At 43.3% G+C, this 19,378-nt stretch overlaps 2 protein-coding genes across 2 annotated transcripts; one reads left to right on the top strand and one right to left on the bottom strand.

The window, feature by feature from the left end:
• Positions 1-1,718: 1,718 nt before the first annotated feature.
• LOC120826906 (homeobox protein Hox-A13a) lies at positions 1,719-4,899 on the bottom strand. The gene is made up of 2 exons (XM_040189495.2): positions 4,122-4,899; positions 1,719-3,585 (listed from the first exon to the last, which is right to left on the bottom strand). The coding sequence occupies exons 1-2, from the start codon at positions 4,774-4,776 to the stop codon at positions 3,338-3,340; spliced, it is 903 nt and encodes a 300-aa protein (XP_040045429.1). The 5' UTR covers positions 4,777-4,899; the 3' UTR covers positions 1,719-3,337.
• Positions 4,900-12,547: 7,648 nt separating this feature from the next.
• Positions 12,548-16,329, top strand: evx1 (even-skipped homeobox 1). Its single transcript, XM_040187830.2, has 3 exons — positions 12,548-13,192; positions 14,067-14,302; positions 14,588-16,329. The coding sequence occupies exons 1-3, from the start codon at positions 12,841-12,843 to the stop codon at positions 15,113-15,115; spliced, it is 1,116 nt and encodes a 371-aa protein (XP_040043764.2). The 5' UTR covers positions 12,548-12,840; the 3' UTR covers positions 15,116-16,329.
• The last annotated feature ends 3,049 nt before the right edge of the window (positions 16,330-19,378 follow it).

Consider the following 19,378-nt stretch of genomic DNA (forward strand, 5'->3'; position numbering starts at 1 on the left):
AGTAGAAGATTTTGCCTAAGTCATGTTTAAAAAAAAAAATATATATATATATATATATGTAGGGCGGCACGGTGGCGTGGTGGTTAGCACTGTCGCCTCACAGCAAGAAGGTCTTGGGTTCGATTCCGCCCAGTGGCCTTTCTGTGTGGAGTCTGCATGTTCTCCCCGTGTCTGCGCGGGTTCTCTCCGGGTTCTCCAGCTTCCTCCCACAGTCCAAAGACATGCTCTGGGGATCAGGTTAATTGGGGACTTTAAATTGCCCGTAGTTGTGTGAATGTGAGTGTGAATGGTTGTATGTCTCTGTGTTGCCCTGCGATTGGCTGGCGACCAATCCAGGGTGTACCCTGTCTATCGCCCGAAGTTGGCTGGGATGGACTCCAGCCCCCCCGCGACCCTGTGTGCAGGATAAGCGGTCTGACAATGGATGGATGGATGGATATATATATGTATATTATTAAATTCAAATATATTCAAATTTTTTACAAAACTGAACAAGGAGGCTGAAACAATGGAATGAAACTCTGATAATGAGAATGTTCTCACTGTTAATGTTAAAAACACCCACCAATATGAGATATCCGTTAAAAAGTAAAGGTAAATAAAAACAATAATATGTAGACTACAACAGCAACCTATAATAGTGACATATTAGGCCAAATCATATTACTAGAAGCCAAATGATTTAGTATCCACAAGTCTTCTCGTTGGTCCAACCACTAAAAATGAAACTAACTTGACGTTAGAACCTTCGTAGGGTGTATGACGCCCAGGCCTATGTGCTATCGACTATTGTGAAATTAAAACAAAAATAAAAAGTATAACAGCCGTAGTATACTAGGTGCTTGAATTTGTTTAACAAAATTGGTGGGCGGCCAAACAGGTGACAGAGCTCTGACTAAAGGGATTTGGTTTGATTATTGAGTGCCAGTAAGACTGAATCACATTCATTAAAAAAGCCAAATAAAGCTTTGTGGTTTTTGGTAGCGGGGAGAGCCGCGTCATTCCAAAGGAATTATGTCTTAAACGCACACAAATATCCACATACGTAATGTTGGTGAACGATTAACAACGCGCGTGACTGGGATGCAATGTGTCCAAATCACACAACTGCGAAAAGTTCAAATTGATCCATATTACATTTTATGAAATTAAAACAACTGTTCAACTCATGCATACAGGAGGGATATTTTCCTACAGTGCGTATTCTTTCAAAAGATTAAGAGGCGAATCATTCAGTTATCGTTGTCAGAATTATGCACTATATGAACATTACATCCCTACATTTTAAAACCTAAAAAAACTTTTTAAAAACTTTTTAGCACCGTAACCGATAATGTCTGATTACATGTGATTTCTTGTTCGGAATTAATTCAATAACTACGTAAAGTTTTCAATTAAATTATTTAAATGGGATTCTGATGTTTAATAGGGCTTTAGATATTTACACAGTCATATTGCATATACGCTTATGAGAATAACTAAACAACGCGGGTGAATGCACATAACGTAGACAAGTCGAACAAATTGAAAAGCCGTGGCTCGCGCCGAATCAACACTAGTTTCATAAATATCGTTAAATTGTCAAAATGAAGGGTTTTAATCCAACATTTCAACAAGTATTTTTCGTTGATCAAGAATAAAGTTACAAATGTAGCAACGGACATTAATGCAAAATCGCCGAATCTCGGTAAAACCCCCAAAATAAAGAAAAGTACACCTTAACATCAAAGGAATTTATTTAAAGGGTGACTAGCATTCAAAAAGAACCTTCAAACTCTATCGATGTTTATCTAAACTTGTAACAAAAACACATAAAGACATTTGGAGAAAGAAAATAAACAAGTCCCCCTCATTACCCTTCAATATGATATGTCCGTGCAAACATTTGAATTTTTTAATTATTATTTGTAATTTTACCGTCACTGCAAATGAGTGAATTATGTTTTATGTTTAATAGAACGATGTGTTTATTATTTAAATAATAAACATATATCACATCTGCGTTGGTTTATTTACTTTTCAGTATCAAGCAAAGACAAAATATTTAGCTAATTGTCATGTATTTAAATGAAATATTTATTGTCAATACAATAATCATCGTTAAGATTATTGTCATTATTCTGTAAAGTCTATATAGCACTATTTAACTACTCATAATCCCTTTGGGTATGAACAGAAAAGTCGCCACTAGATGGCAATGTCAGCCTATGTTTCAGTACAAACTAGCCTCAACTGACCAATTTCCTCTTTTCCCAGAGACAGACCCAGACATTGCAAATGTTGCACTGTCAAAATCAGATATTTCCCTTATGTAGCCTTCTCCTGTACAAAGACAGCTGCTACAACCCCTGAAAAGAAGCCACGAGATACTATTCATACCATAGTTGTCAGAAGCAGCAGAAGTGTGGGCCTTAAAACTTTATTTAAAAGTGCGGCGATAATGGAGGAGTAAATTTGCCAAAAAGATTAAATATAACTATAATATGATCCATCATCGTGACATACCATGAAAGGGACCCAAGTTCAACATAACTGGATACAGTTTAACAAAGTCCATATTTTATTGGGACGGACTTTAACACCAACATACTGGACTCACACTCAAATAACCTGCATAACAAGCCGGAATTTACTTTATGTACAACCACATGAACACGCACACGTTATATAAAGCTATGATTGACATTATCACATAACCCGAACGATTATCTAAGCGAACTGCAGATGGATGAAAGCACGGGTTCACATGATAAGACTAAACTTCATACAAGCTAAGCATGTGAGTTAGGTTTTAAAAATGAAGCCAGGGGAGATTAATATTTAACATTTTCAAGGTCCAAATGCCTAGCACCATTACTTCCTGTGAATCTTCTTTTTTTTTTTTGTTGGATTTTTTTATCACCGTCGATAAAGATACTGATGAAGGCGTAGCTCGGTGGCGCGCACCTCTGAACTGGGGTTAGTTTTCCTGCGTTGAGTGAGGATGCGGGAAAAAAGAAGAAGAAATATGAATTTTAAAAAAAAACTGCGGTTATATTTTTTCTCTTTTTCTCTCCACTTCACTTCTAAAAGGAAATGTAATTTAAACAACAAGTGTCCGGAGGGTCCACTGGATTCACAGGCCTCCGACGGTGCGTTCCAGAAGAATCATCATGCACAGTACAAATAAAACACGTTCAGTCACAAAGACGTTTTGCCGTTTTCCAATCCATGAGTTCAAACGCGGGCACAGAAACATGTGTGCGCGCGTGTTGGGTGTGCGTGCGTGCGCGCGTGTGTGTGGGTGGAGTGCGTCTCCCATTATGCAGCCTATAGTCCGAAACAAAAATGAAAATAACTAGCTGATGGGTTTCAATTTGTGGACAACTTTCTTCTCCTTTACTCGTCTGTTCTGAAACCATATCGTGACCTGTCGCTCGGACAGGTTGGTCTGGGCAGAAATCCGCCTCCGTTTGTCCTTGGTGATAAATTTATTGGCGTTGTACTCGCGCTCGAGTTCCTTCAGTTGCACCTTGGTGTATGGCACGCGCTTCTTTCGTCCGCGTCGATAAGATCCAGATTCTCCACCGCTTTGCGACACCGCGTCTAAACACACAAAGAAGAGAGAGACACAATAAGCCGCCGTGAGCTACTTCTCAGTGTTTCACATTTAACTCAAAATTGAATTTTCATGTCGTTAAATGTAAATGTGTACATTTCTGAGCCACACATCCCCGGCAGCCATGAAATCAAATGGAATATTTCAGTGTTTATGGTTTAAAATGCCATAACACTAATAAACAAGATCGAATATTCTGTGATATTGACGATTGCTTAATTAAAATAAATACAAATAAATGTTCATGGTGGGGACATATAATACAAATCTCTATGATTATTTCTTCACTTTTAAGATGTATTTCTCCCATTCCATTATTTCAGTAATTTTGGGTAACACGCTATTGGTCGTGCTGTTCGTTCTGCAGGTTGACGCAGAAACTGAAATTCCAAACACTCCCGTCCTACACAATGTGCATCCTGTCTACTGTTGGGTAACAAACTAACGTGTCAAGCTGCTCTGTGCTGAAACCGCTGGACCTTGGGGGTGTGGGGGGGGGGGGGGGGGGGGGGACATAGCCTACCTTGTATGGAGGACTTCCACATGTGGCCGGGCTGTGGCTGCTCCTTGGCGCAGTAAACCTGGCCGTTCCAGCCATTGGGGGTGAGCGTCCACGGTTGGTAGGTCTCCATAGGTAGCAGGGACTCGTGTCTGGCCTCTGACTGACCGAGAGTCGGCACGACGGGAACGTCTAGATAGCTGGGGACAGGTTGGTAGGGACCGGCAGAGTATGTCGGGTAAAAAGCAAATTCCTTCGCCCGGGAAGTGAAGTCGTCGCTCGAGGCGGACGTGTCCATGTATTTCTCTCCGTACGCGGAGGGGGGCTGCGCCCCGCACGACTTAATGCTGCTGTGATGCGACATTCTGCACGGATAATAGCCGCTGCCGAAGTACCCGTACGGCAGGGACGCGCTGGAGGAATTCTGAGCTGCAGAGCACGGACTGCACTGTTTCACCGGATCGCCTATGCCGGAGGTGGGAACGTCACTTGCCGAATAAGCCGTGCTGGGTGCCAGGGACGCGGGGTGCGCCATCAGATTCCTGCACTGGTTCGCAGCGAAGTTGCCCCCAGCAAAACCCTCCATGTTCTTGACTTCATCGGAACCTCCGCCGTTGTCGTAGAGGAACATCACCGACGGGTCGACCCAGCGAGGACGGAGGAGCAGTGACGTTGTCATAGCACGGCATCCAACATTGAAGCTTCTGGCTCTTTTTTAAAAAGCACAGACTGAGAAAAGGAGATACTGGTTCCCAGAGAGTAATGCCGCTCTGACGCGCACAAGAGCGCCGAGGTCGCGCCGCCATTGGCTCAGATGTTATCACGTGACAGGCTTATGCAAAGAGGACGGTAAACATCACCCCGTACAGATAATTAAATGGAGAAAAATGCGGCGAAGTAGAGTGACCGTACCTTTAAAGCGATTTTGCCTTCGCTTTGTTTGATTCTGTGGAGTTGGACGTGTCTCTTATTCTTAGAAAGTAAGAAGAGAGCCTAGTAGTTTATTCATATTGTTTTATATTTCCGAATTGCAAATGCTTTTTTTTTGCAGGGATAATAAATGACTTAAAACGCTTGTTTTTATGCCTGAAGCTCAAGTAAGATATTATATATGTATATTGAGAAGTGATTAACACAAAAAAACACAGTTTACGGCACATTTGACTGATGTAACCGTGGCCTTCTGCACGCACAGTGGCCAGCCTTTGTCTGCCACGCTGAAGGAATAAGATACCACCCCACAGACATTTACTGAGGAAGAAACGCAGTTTACAAATAATACTCCATTATATTGTGCTCCAATGCTGCAAGCGATCTACAGAGAATTAAACATATTGTGCCGCTCGCTGATGCATCAACACACTACGTGGTATTATACGTGTCCGCCTACAATGCCTACGAAAGAATGCTTTCGGGATCGGATGAAGAAATGCGGAACCCAAGTCGCCGTATTTTAGGGAATTTAACTCAACCACTAAAGTGTTCCTATGCAGCATCAGGGAGCTCCCCTTGGAGAAACTCCATACAAATCCGAGATCTGAAAAACAAAAAAACAAAGAAAAACGGTTGGATCATGATGTTTTGGGATAAATATTCAAGCCACTGCACGTCTGACATGTTGACAGCATGCAAAGAGAGACAACAGCACTCGGGTTGGCCGTGGCTGCCGGTTTTGACACAAGAGGTAGACGCGGCTGGAGGCCAAGGTCAAGTTGAAAGTTGCTGTCTAGCCATGCAGCCCGTCGGGCTATTCAGCCTTTAAAGGACCCGTCTGAGGGCTTGAAAAGAGCGGAAGAGGGGTGAGAATTCCTGTCTCAATGAAAGCTATTGGAGGACATTAACTTTTACTATCATTTGGTTTTCTCCACTGCTTTATTCTCATGAACGAGTCCCGACCCGCTCCACTTGGGCTCGTCTACTCTTCGTATTACGCCATTGGAAATGTAAAATAATGGTGCCGTTTTTTTTTTTATTAAGGCCTTTTGGAGGTTTTTTTTTTGACAGATACGTGTGAAAATGATCTTGATCTCTGAAACGAGGGGACGGAATACGGTGTGTGTGTGTTTGCGTGTGCGAGTGGGCGCGTGCATGTTGGTTGTTTATGACCAGTCGCTCTCTGTCCATTCTGTGCTGGAGGAAATGGACATGGTGGAGCCTTCATTGGATTTGTCACCAGAATTTCCGTATTCCTCATTGATTTTGGCCCTTTTGAGTTTAATTATTGGTATTTTTCTGCTATTCAAGGATAAACAACAACTAAACAGAAGTGTTCCCTTCTGTCGGTAAAACGTGGATTCAGATGTTTAGTTTCCAGCCTATAGATATAGTGTAATATAGATTAAAAAGCTTTTTGTATCATTGGCTTCCTTTCCATTGTTCCACGTTAAACGTTGACCCAGTAAACCTAAACAGAAAACTTAAACAACATCAAGTAATTTTTTAGTGAGACCGATATTGAAGAAGTATAAATGTACAATAAATCATAAACTACATAATTCCATGGGCGAAATGATCCACTGCTTACAATTATAGATGCATTTTGTTCACAGTTGTACAGGAATGTTCTCACCCATTTGGGGTTCTGTGATCTAGGCCCATACCGGCACTTTGCAAATGTAAACAAAAGTTCCGAACAGAGGAAACAATGATGGACTCATTTTTATTTTACTCAGCAAGAACCAAGGATAGAAGTGTTGTAACCGAAATAATGTGTAATAATAACATTATTGAAAATATTATACACAGTGTAGGTCAGCATTGTGGTTTTTTTGTTAATAACAGTAAATTGATAAAGATAATCTGTCAACATAAATCAAATAACAAAACTATTAGTTTGTATTTTTCTCGTTCTCTGTGTTTGATTAAACACATGTGAAAACTAATAGTCTGTATGAGGAATAGGCATTAAATGCAGGGTTATGTCACACATTTAAATAAATGATTTATTGTAACATTAGTTTTAATCGCTCAAAACAGCAATTTTACAAAACACAACAAGCTATTGTTTGAGCTCAAAATGCAAAAATACGTTCATTTTACATTTGCATTGCAAAGACTACTCGTTCAAAGTGTTCTCTCTATGTTAGTTAATAGACATTTTGCAATGTAGCTTACAATTAAGCAAATCAAGTTTAGTTAAAATTATTTTGTATGCAATTGTTTTAAATCAATTTAGTGTGGTTTTGCGAGGTCGTTAATTTCCCGTATAAAAATAACAGCAGGTAAAATAAAACCTGATCCAAACTATGGTCGAGGCAGCAAATGACTGGACGTCATCATATAAGGAAGGCTAATTAAATCATTCAGCAGCAACGACAATGAGTCAACAACGTTGCAAGGCCGGGCCTGTCGCGCGCTCCGTGAAGCGCATGGAGCTTCAAAATAAACCAAGTGGCGTTAATCATTCATCTTTCCTTCATTTGTCATATTATATGTCAAGTGAGACGTGAAGCCGTTCATTTATCCGCGTGATAGCGATCACGCCATTTTGTTTTTATATTGCAAACAACGTATGCCGTGGTGAGACCTTAACAGGCCCACTGTCACAACAACCCCGGTCCGTCGCCGAGGTAACGTGCACATGTGGTCAGTCCAAACATGCGACATCCCAAAGCATAATGGACGATGGCACTTTACTGAAGCGCTGCACACATTGTCCCAGGCAATAGATGCCCCCCCCCCCCCCCCCCCCCTCTGAGAAGGCTTGTTGAAATAGCATTGGAGAATTGTTCCTTTGTCAGAAATAGGTGGAATATAGCAACGATCCGACTGGATGCTTATTTAAAATCACATATCCAATTCCAAGTGAGATAAATAAATTACAATCTCGTCATGGAACCTTCTCAAGCTGAATGACCCTTAGAGGTTTCCAGAACTTGGCAAAAGCCTCGTGTCGTTTTTGTTTGAGATCATTATTAATGAGCCCCCCCCCACTCCCCCGGTTGAACTGGCGTCCAAATTACGCAGCGCAAAGAGAGAGCGCGTTTATGCCATCGGCTAACGCGCCTGAAGCGTGTGCAAAGTAGGGAAACGGTCCATTCAAAGTAATGTTCGGCCATAAATTTCCATCGTTAATGATATAAAAAGGGGGCTGCTAAAACGAACTACAAGCAGTCAAATGTCAGCCTTGCTGAGGACACGTGTTTAAAGTATAAGGCTGTCAAAAAGTTGTCAGAACATAACAACCAATGTGTTTTTGTGGTCAACGCAGTGAACCGCAGGGCGTCCCACACTTGACTTTTCCATATTTTCTGGACACGTCGTGGGATTATGAATGATTCCATTAAAAAAAAAGAGAAACGGTCCCAGTCCATTCTCGAACACGCAGATACGAAACCCACCTAATGGTTTACTATTAACTGTCAGGTTTCGCTCTCAAAGTGCCCTCGATGTGCATTTGATGGACAAGTTCGTTGTACGTTTCAATTTCCCCAGGAGAAGTCTTAAATGCTGTGTTAACTGCCTACTGCACCAAGAGCTGCGTGTCAGATCGTTTAATGGCATTCAGGAATAACGTCCGATAGAAAGGTCTGCACGTCTGTTTCATTTCTCACTGTGGTGGAGGTGATGGCAGTGAGGAAATGCAAGATTCCTTTGGTTTTCATCTCTCTGCCATGTGCCCTTCTGATTCTACCTACAAGAATCATATGAACTCTAACTATTTATTCCATCGCCTACATGCATTTTATTATTACCTATTTTTTGGATTATTTTTCATCTCATCATTTGTGATGCCTTTGTAGCCTGCGGTGGCTTTTGTTATTGGTAATTACACCTTCATCGTCGTCGTCATCATCATTGGAGTACGACGTGATAGACATAGTCAAGTTACGCTTTGTTTCGCCGTTTCGAAGGCCAAAACCAAACATGCATTTCTAGGTCTAAAGCTTTAGCAGCATGTACACCAAATAAACTACAAACAGGGAACATCCAATGGAAACCTATAACTTTTAAATAACATAATGCATTAAACGCGTACTCCTATTTTATTCCAGAATCTTACTTTCTTTATTGAAAGAAAATACGATTTGAGACACTTTATGAACCAGTTCAAAGAAACGATGAGTATCATGCGTTTAAACCAAATCAACCAATTATTATATATAAATATGTAAAAGACAGATCTAAACGATCTCAGCGGAGACCATCAAATTCGCTGTAAATCTTTTTTAGGAACAATAAAATACATACATTTGATAAAGCGTGGACGCACGCTGATTTATTCGTTAGTCATTTAAATTATTATCACAATATTTAACATCTAAAACATATTATAAATAAAACGTATTTATTCACGTAAAAACCTATTTACTTGAGTGGCTGAAATAGCGTCAAGGTCAATATATAAATCGACATGATACTATCCAGAACCAGTAAGTCTTTAGGGGCTAAGTGTAACACACTTTCAGGTATGCACATCAACACAACATAACAACCAACAACTGAACTGCACACATCACATGACTTTAAATCAGAGAACAATGCACATGTGGACTAAAAACCGAGGACACCTCAAGAAATAGAGGGACATGCGTACAAATGACAGCAAACCTCTCTAAAAAATAAGAGCCCCTTTGCAACAGACTTGTAAATATCCCCTTTCTTAGAAGATGCCAGGCAGTCTTACGTGCAGTCTCGTGAAACGCCGGGGCTTTGCACCCGGTGTGTTGCCCCGCTACTGCTGAATTGATAGTAAGCCATGCCCCATGATTTTTTTCCCCTTTTAATGGGGTAATACGGGCCTGATCTCACTGGCTTGCTAAGCCCTGCGTGTGCGTGTGTTTTGCAGGATGGGGTGGAGCGGACGAAAGCGAGTCTCGGAGTCTTAGAGATTTCCAGCTGCATAGTCACCAGGATGTGTTCGCTCCAAGGTCAACTAGTTAACTCTGCTAAGATGCGTCATCCGGTTTCAAGGCCATGTTGAAGCAACGCATGGAGGGAGTGGCCACGATGATGAAGGTACGGGTTGGATGTTATATTCTTTAAGGTTATTCCACTCGGAGTGACTCAATCGATTAGACGTCCACCAAACCCGTTCGCTCGCTGAAACATTTCTGGAGTTTAAAGCAAAACGCGTGCTGCTCTGCACTGCCAGGGCCATGGGTCGGATTGCATACTGCGGGCTGCATGGTCAAGTTCAAGTTGGGCTGGCTAGTAAAACGGAGGGGGCGCATTCTGCAGTGTCTGCCGCGTGGGGCGCCCCCCCCCCCCCCCCCCGTCTTTGATCTCCCCGTGCAAAACTCTCCCTGTGCAGGATCTGGGGTGTGTTTGAAAGACAACCGATGCTTTGCATGTGGACTTCTGCATGCACATGAGGGGAAAAGGTTCCACATTATAATCAACCCCCCCCCCCCTGTCCTTCACTATATCTAAAACACACACAATATAAGTGGCACTACTGTAAAGCAAGGTCTGTCATCTGTTGCGCAAATCCCCTATCTGCAGATGATCACAAGATCGCGTCTGCCCGGACACCAGCCATTGCATAACGCCCGGGTAGCAGAACACTGGGACCTTTGCAATCCCCGTATTATTCTCTTAAAGACGTGGTGACCTATCTTTAGTATTTTGAAAGCAGAAGGAAGCAGTGTTTAAAAAGGGGGGATTTTCGAGTCCAGCAGAAAATGTAGCTTCTGATGGTATCTGCCTCAATCAAATCGCCCCAGGCACATATTTCAACATACAACAAGCCCTAAATATGGCCACACAAAACATCTTGACATGAATAAAAGACCACCAGATGAATTATTCTTTTCATTTTTACTAGGCAATACAAATCAGCAGGTCAACATGACAACATATGTTGTGTAAATACCAAAGGGAAAAAAGATTCAAGAAATTACGTTTGCTTCCATTGAGAAAGTTAAGCGGATTCGCAGTAGTTGGTGTTTTTTCCTTAACGATGTGCCGAGGGATCATTAACGATGCACTTCCAGTCTCCCAAACTAAAATAAAACCAAAAGAATGATCATGCAATAACAGGGGAGTTTACGCGAAACGAAAAACACAGTTCATTACAATTAAATGAATAGTGGATTACAGAGAGAGACCAACATACATAACTCTTATCCTGTATTATTAGTAGTAGTTATTGTTATTTTCAAACTAACAAAAGCAGCTGAATCACATCGCCGGGGAGTGAGAGCCATACCTCTCTTTACCCCCGGGGGGGGGGGGGGTACTTTTTTCCTTTGCTGGCCAGATGAAAGCGTCGCGGAGCCAAAGGAATTTCCCTCAGCGTCTCAGCTGGCGGGCTGGGGGGAGGGGGCGGCCGCCGCTGGGGCCTCTTCCCTCGTTCGGACAGGCGAGGGCGCACAAGGACAGCGAAGGCTGCCTGGTCTCCCTCTCTCCCCTCTTTGGCACCATATGACCACCCATGATAACTGGCGTCCCAATCTCCTACCATGCCCGATATTTAAAAGAGGGGGGGGGGGGGCTGTATTTAGAGGCATCAAGCACAGATAGGTTTAAATGTAAAGTCCTTTTCCATCACATATTCGAGGTCTTCAGGAGCATATTTGCTAAGATACGTTACAGGTGCAGGACTTACATTACAGTCCAATAGGCGTGTTTTAAACATGTGTCATAGTGGTGGACCGATTTTAGGTTGAGGTTGCAAGTTGGAGCAAAGGAAGACTTGATCACAGCCAAATGAGGCATAAGCCTCAAAATAACAGTGGACATCCTGCGTGCTGCGTCATTTAGTATTTTGCATAATTTAGATGTTGTACAACTTTAGTTTTTTAGGGAGTAAATACGTTACAGACGGGTTCGTCACCTCTGGCGTTGAGTCACTTTCTTACTGAAATGCTAATATCTCAAGACCCTGGAATAATTCAGAGCATAATCGTGTTATGGTTTAAATGTATGAGGGTTGGTGATCATTTTGGATTTCGTTCAAGTTCAATATAAATTCAAAATGTACATGGCAAGTATTACAACTTCTTCAAGACGGGCACATTTAATTGAGTTTTCGGCCTGTGTGGTGTTACTGTTCGTGACTTTTAGGACTTGAAGTTAAATAGTATTTTATCTAAACTCTGACCGTGAGACTTGACCTTTGAGTACTTTACTTGACTCCACTTTCGTTGTAGTAAAGACGGACTAAGAATCATATAATTTTCGGGGGCGCAGTAAAATGCAACTTATTTTAATTGATGTTTAATAAAAAGGGTTTTATTATTATACAAGTCTGCACTCGTCAAATCCAGTGGTGAATATGTCTAGAGTTAATATAAAATGTGTATTTTTATTTGGTTGGATGGATGGATGCGTGTACGGATGCCCTCGAAATCTTTTCCACCTCAGTCTCGACGCTCCCATTGCTTCGTCTGTTTATATCCAATCAACGCGTGTCGTCATCTGGAGGAAAGGGAGTTGGGGGGGGGAAGGGGGGTGTGGGGGGGCGTCATGACGACGGGCCTATTAAGAATGACAGCTCTGGAGAAAGAGAGAGAGGGTAAATGGTGATCCCTCCCAGAGCTCCTTCTGCGCACTCTGGAGTGCTCTTCTGTCAGGGTCAGACCGGATTGCATCCCCTCTTTTCCAGAAGCCTCTCCTTTTCCTTGGGACTCAGCCCCCTCCTCCCCCCACCGCCCCCTCACCCTTGTAGCCACCACACACACACGCACGCACACACACACACACACAGACACACACCCCCCTCCAATCTGAAAATAATCGCCTTGGTTTTGACGGCTTGCACTCCACCGCGGAGTCGAGGTTTTTGCACGTCGTGGTTGCGATGGAACGCAGAGAGGAGATGGGAACGCTGGCAGAGGGAGGTCAGCTTGGCAAGAGCAACTCCGATTTGTCAGGAGCCATCGGCAGCTCCGCGCAGGGTAAGCCCGGGCAGAGGCGCTGTCTGAGCCCCGGCGCTGCGCCCTACTCCCGCAGAGTGGAGGTGGTGATGGAGGAGAACGCACCGAGGAATATATGCGCAGACATGAGGCCAGTTGACAGGTCTTCCTCCGGAGAAAGACACAGGGGGGATCATCCCCACAAAGACGGCAGCAGCTCGGACACCGAGTCGGACTTCTACGAGGAAATTGATGTCAGCTGCACGCCTGAAAGCATGGACTACCCGATAGCTAAAGGTAGGCTGGGAGCTGCATGCCACTGCGGGTTTTTCTGTGACGTGACTGCATGTTTGTGCGAATTAAGTTTATTGAAACGCAAACGTAGATCATGTCAATCAAATATTTCAGAATGCACCCGAACAATCTGGAACTGTAAAATGTATATTATCCCTGAGGGAAATTCGCTGCAGCCATAATAACAACAACAGATAGAACTGCAGTCGCTGCTGTAGAGCAGTTCTGTCAAGTGACCAGTGTGGCTGCAAACACGCTGAGGTGAAATCCACAATCCAACCAGGGATTTACCTTTCTCAATTTGACAATGAGTCACGGAAAGAAAATCGGTTATATGAGTCTGCAGGAGGAGGAACAATGCCAGATTTTTAATGTGAACCACAAGCAACAAACGTGAAGGGAAAGCCACCAACGCATGTCTGGGTTGTATCTGGCACCGTTATGATGCAAAGACCTCACACTGTTTTTTGAAAATGGGTCATAGAAATTGTCCTAGCAGATACTAAAAATGGGCATATTTGATGCGTTTCTTATTGTGCCTCAAACCGAAAGGGATGAATAACTGACCAATTGTAACTTGATCAATTTTAGATTTTTAAATTTAGTAAAATCATGGCTATATTGTGGAAAATACTGAACTACATAAATACTAGTAAGTTTTTAAGACTTCACTAAATGAAGACCGGCACTATGAAAGGAAGGCCCTCGATAATACAAGTGACACAGTTAAAACAATGGAATTAGGAAAATAAATTGATGCATTTGACACGAAATGAATAAAACGTTTCAATGCGGTGCATATCAATTTAATGGATTCTACTGTGTTTTATCCCGTATGCTAATGACATCTTATTAACCATTCTGCATACTAATTCAGGTCGAAATGGGGATTCTCCGGGTCACCCGAGTGACAATGGTGCCGACCCGGGTAACATCGCCCAGGGTCCGGGCTCTCTGTCCTACGCGGCTGATCAGATTCGCCGGTACCGGACAGCGTTCACCCGAGAGCAGATCGCACGGCTGGAGAAGGAGTTTTACCGGGAGAACTATGTGTCCAGGCCGCGGAGATGCGAACTGGCGGCCGCCTTGAATCTGCCTGAAACCACCATCAAGGTAGCACTACTTCGTCTCCAAATATACGAATAATACGAATAATATTGTTAATATTGTATAATAATAAGTAATATATTATATAATATTATATTATTAACTGACACCATCGAAATAGTAATTGGCTTGTTAAAGATGAAATTGCATCCAATCCGAAATACCAAAACAAAACAACAACACCCTGATTTTTCTTGGAGCGCAAAAGCGGAACTGAGTCCGTTACTGTCGTTTGTCTTTTGATCAATGGGGGTTGTGGTTAATATTTTACCCGCCGTGTCTCTGTCTCAGGTGTGGTTTCAGAACCGCAGGATGAAAGACAAGCGTCAGCGTCTGGCCATGACTTGGCCTCACCCCGCTGACCCGGCCTTTTACACCTACATGATGAGCCACGCGGCGGCCACGGGGAACCTGCCCTACCCCTTCCCATCGCACCTGCCGCTGCCTTACTACTCCCACCTGGGGGTCGGAGCCGGCTCGTCTCCGGCGGGCACCCCTTTCTCCAACCCCCTGCGCTCCCTCGACAGTTTCCGGATGCTGTCTCACCCTTACCAGAGGCCGGAGCTCCTGTGCGCCTTCAGACACCCCTCCCTGTACCCGGGCCCGACCCACGGCCTCGGCCCCGGGGGAAGCCCCTGTACCTGCTTGGCCTGTCACTCAAGTCCATCCAACGGCATCTCAACCAGGCCCCCCGCCTCGGACTTCGCTTGCTCCCCAACGAGCAGGACTGAAGCTTTTGTCACTTTCACGCCTTCAGTGCTCAGCAAATCCTCACCTGTGACTTTAGACCAGAGGGAAGAAGTGCCTCTGACCAGATAAAAACAAAAAAACAAACAGTTATTGTTCCCTATAAGTCATTAGCATAAACCTTTTTAACTTAACATAGTGTAATGAGCAGGTCTGACACAGCATGAAGAGCTAGCCTGTAAGCAGTGAAAGACATCCTGAACTTGGGGCGAGAAAAATCAGCCAAGCAGAATTTCATCCGACTCAACGGCCACGTGAAAAACCACGAACCCCACTGCAGAACCAGGACCGTCACTGACAAACGCGGAGATGGACAGAAAACCTGACATCATTTTTTTTAGATGATTCATTTGATGTGTGTGAGAGGTGCATCCGGAGACGTTTTAAACATGCGTGATGGATCGAGTTAAGCTTTTTTTTTTTTTTTTTTTTTAATCATTACGCGTCGTCTCTTTCCGCGTCCACGCCGACCTACACACGTACCGCTAGTTACGCGAGAATGATGCTTTCCGTCTCTCTTTTTAACAAGGAGATTTGTTAACAGACTGCGGCCGTCTCATTACGAAGCGGCGCTCGTGCAGCAGGCCCCTCCGCGGCTGCCTGGGTGGAAATGTGCAGATGCTGGTGAAATTAGTAAGTGATGTATATGTACGAAGCCGGTGAATTTCTGAGTGTTGAATTAATGGTAATACCAGGAAGGGATCGTTACTGGCAAAAAGTAACAAGGCGCCGGGGGAACGGATTACTACGGCCCGCGCGGTTCGACGTGTTGGGGAGGAGGGGGAGGAGGAGGAGGAGGAGGGTGGGAAGAAGGAGGCAGCGGAAGATGGAAGGAGGCAGAGATCGGACAATCAGAAAGAAGAAAAAAATAATAATATGTCAACATTGTTAAGCCGATCAACCCCTGTCAGTTCTTCCCCTTAACGACTTAAGAGACCCGTCTTACACACGGATGGAAATATGATTAATATATGCTTATCTGCCTCTTTTAAAAAATACGTTTCTTGCTCTGCACTGCTGAAGTGACACCAGTTTGGACTTCATGTTTTCGTTTTATTTTTCTTCTTTATTTAGATTGTTTCGTTTTTTTTTTACTTGGTTGTCCTAACGTTTCATTTGTAATAAACACTGTCAAGGAATCAATTGAGCAAATGAATGTTTCTAAACGTTTTTTTAACGATTTATTTAAATAGAAAATAGCCTTAATAGAGAGTTAAGAAATTGAGAATAAAAAAAGTATTCCTAAATGTTACTTCCACCTAAAGAATAAAATCGAATTCCAAAAAGTCTCTCTATCTATCGGCTCCTTTTTATTTTTGTTTGGTGGCCGTTAAGGATTTTCTATACTCACAATAGTTCTACCAACCCCCACAATTCAACTCCAATGATAACACTAATTTTCTTCTCAAGTGGCCGGTGTCAAAACACCAGTTTGCCCCCATATCTCCTGATGGGACCGCTAGATTGAACGTGACAGTTAAGTGGTCCCCGGGCTCCGTTAAAGCCACTCATATTTTCTCTCCCAGCACCTAATAGACGCGACAGAATTAGTTGTCGGAAGATATTGGAAATGCAAAGAGATCGATGATTCGGAGCAATCAACGGGATCTTAATTGGCCACGTTTGACCGGGGCTGAGCAAATTAAAAGACTAACAGGACTGGCAAAATGACAATTTAAAAAAAAAAAGGGAGGGGGTTCGCAAAAGGGACACATCACGAGTCAGTGCAGAGAAAAGAACATTTGCAATGTGGCGTTGTTGTGTTTAATAAAATAAGAACACGAGCCTTCAAATGCACGGCGGCCTTAAGGAAAACGTGTTCATCTTCCTGCATCTTGTCCAAGGAAAATGTGTCTGCGCACAAAATGGAAAACCAGACACAAAAAGCCCCCCCCCCCCTCCCTTCGTCCCACCCGTACTCCCTCCAGAACACACGTCTGATTGATGGCCTTATTAACTGGAGTTCTTGTAAGTGTGACCAAGCTGATTAAAATGCATATGTTTGGAATAATACACCGTTTAAGGCGCTCGGGTTGGGGCGAAAGCACAAGGCAGATTTATGTAAACTATCAGCCGTTGTCTTTAAGCCTGATAGGGACACGGGTCATGCAGCAAAACAGCTTTGGTTTGTGCATAATAAAATCCTTCCATTAAAATAAAGATGAACGGATCCGAGTGGCTGAGCATTCAAAGTCGCTCCGAAGTTCCGGCTTCGGAAGGTTATTTGGAAAAAGCTTGGAACAGAATTTGCATTTGGTTACAAATTGAGCCGCAGAACTATAATATCATCTTCTAAACCCGCGCTGCACTGTGCTAGAATGACACATTAAAGCGAGCCGCATACAACCACGTTTACCCGGCCGCGCGTTTCCATCTCTCCTCGCTGCATAAACCACACGGCTGAATCCTCGGCGGCCTCATCCGCCATCAACACGCCATTTAATCGCCGAAAGATTGCGTATGACTGAGCTTCGATATATGATGGGTTCCTGTATTGTGCACATAACACCAATTACAGCAGCCGTATAAGATCCTATTAGTGAGAATTGGCTCAGGGCTCCCTGGCTCCTGCAACCCGCACAAAGCACTTTGATAAGGGGCGTTGCGGTGCAGCTGTCCGCCGACAGCAGATTCAAAAACAGAAGAAACCCCCCCTAAACAAAACAAATGGATCCGTGGCTGCTGCTACCGCTGTTTAAATTGGATTACATCCTAATTTACAGGCCCTTGTCGTAACGGAAAGGGGCTGGCGGAGGCGTGGACGGACCAATCACACAGTAATGATGATGAATGGGAGATTAACGCGCATACTAGCGAGACAATTTAAGCCTTCATCTGTTTAAATAGGCTTCCAATATCATTTGGAAACGGGGGTCACGGTAAATCAATCGGGGGACGCGCGAAAGTCGTTTTCGGCAGCGTCTTTATCAACCTTATTTACGGTGCACCGGAGACAGCGATGCGGCTGGAAAACGGGCCGGCTGTTACGTGCTCATGTGATGTACCAGAGCAACGCAATAGTAGGATGGATTCAGCATGCAAAACATGCTCTTTCGATCAAAGTGGAGCCGATGAGGTTTCTCGCTGGTCCTGCGTGCGTTCACGATCAAATGGACTGAAAACACATTTTATCCAAACAAATTCAAAATGCTGGGTTATAATGCGGTGCTTAATCAGTTGTATTAGAAAGTCCCAGGGGACAGCAGGATTAAATAATTATGACAAGGATCCCCATTGATATTTTATCATGCAATGTATTATAGGGACGAATGTAGTTTTGCTTAACAATCATCTTTGTTATCATCCATCCATCCATCCATCCATCCACTCATCCATCCATCCATCCGTCATTGATTACCAAAAACACAGGACGTTATTTGTTAGGCCTAAACTAAAACCTCATATAGGCGGATGAGACATAATTCTTCCACAACTACTATTTGTGCACATTGGGAAAGGAAAGAGAACATAAGTAATCTATGTTTGCACTCACAGATGCGGTGGGATTGACCAGTTGCTGACGCTGCTTCACATCTGAAATATTCCTGTGCCGGTCTTTGTGTTGTGTTGTAAATGTGACGGAATCAGCTTTTTTTGCATCCCCTTACCATCACTTGAGAAATTAATATTTAGAGAAAAATATCATGAAAGATAGGCATTCTAATATTATAGATATTAAATGGCATAAAGAGTTTCGAATCCGATCGTATATCACAAAATGATGCTGTCTCTGCACAATAAGCCAGTTAATGTGGTCCGGGGCTTTTAAACAGTGGACAAGCCAAACAGCATTTTCCCTAAAGCTGAAGGAAGCACTGGAGAGGAGAATGTTCCATCTTTCTTCACAATGTGTTATTCAGATAATAAAGACAATTCATGTTGAGTTTTCAAATAAATACCAGCCAGACGTGTAAAATGGTCAGCTTTAAAAAAAAAACACTTTTAATGAAGATCAAGTCCAATTCAGTCCAATCTCCCTTTATTCTCCCTCAGCTCTTGAGTAGAAATGGAGCAGTGAGCGGCATGTCACAATTGTTGACCTGTGGTAACAACTATGGCGCTGAATGATTGCAGCAAAATGTCCATTTCTTAATGCCGAGACGTATCAAGAAGATGCAGTGAAAAAGCTTTCCACAGAAAACTCACTCGCCAGTTTGGAATATGGAGGAACCAGTTGGATCCTTCATTGATTACATTGAAATCAAAGGCACTGGGTTTGTTAGAGGGTCACCTCTTGTAAAACAGCTGTTGGGATGATGGGTGGTGAACCAAAACAATCTCCTGGGGGAACCTTATTTGGATCGCCGTGCTGATCCCTCCTCAATTTTATCCTCT

This window comes from Gasterosteus aculeatus, chromosome 10 (genome assembly GCF_964276395.1).
Source record: "Gasterosteus aculeatus chromosome 10, fGasAcu3.hap1.1, whole genome shotgun sequence".
Classification (NCBI taxonomy): domain Eukaryota; kingdom Metazoa; phylum Chordata; class Actinopteri; order Perciformes; family Gasterosteidae; genus Gasterosteus; species Gasterosteus aculeatus.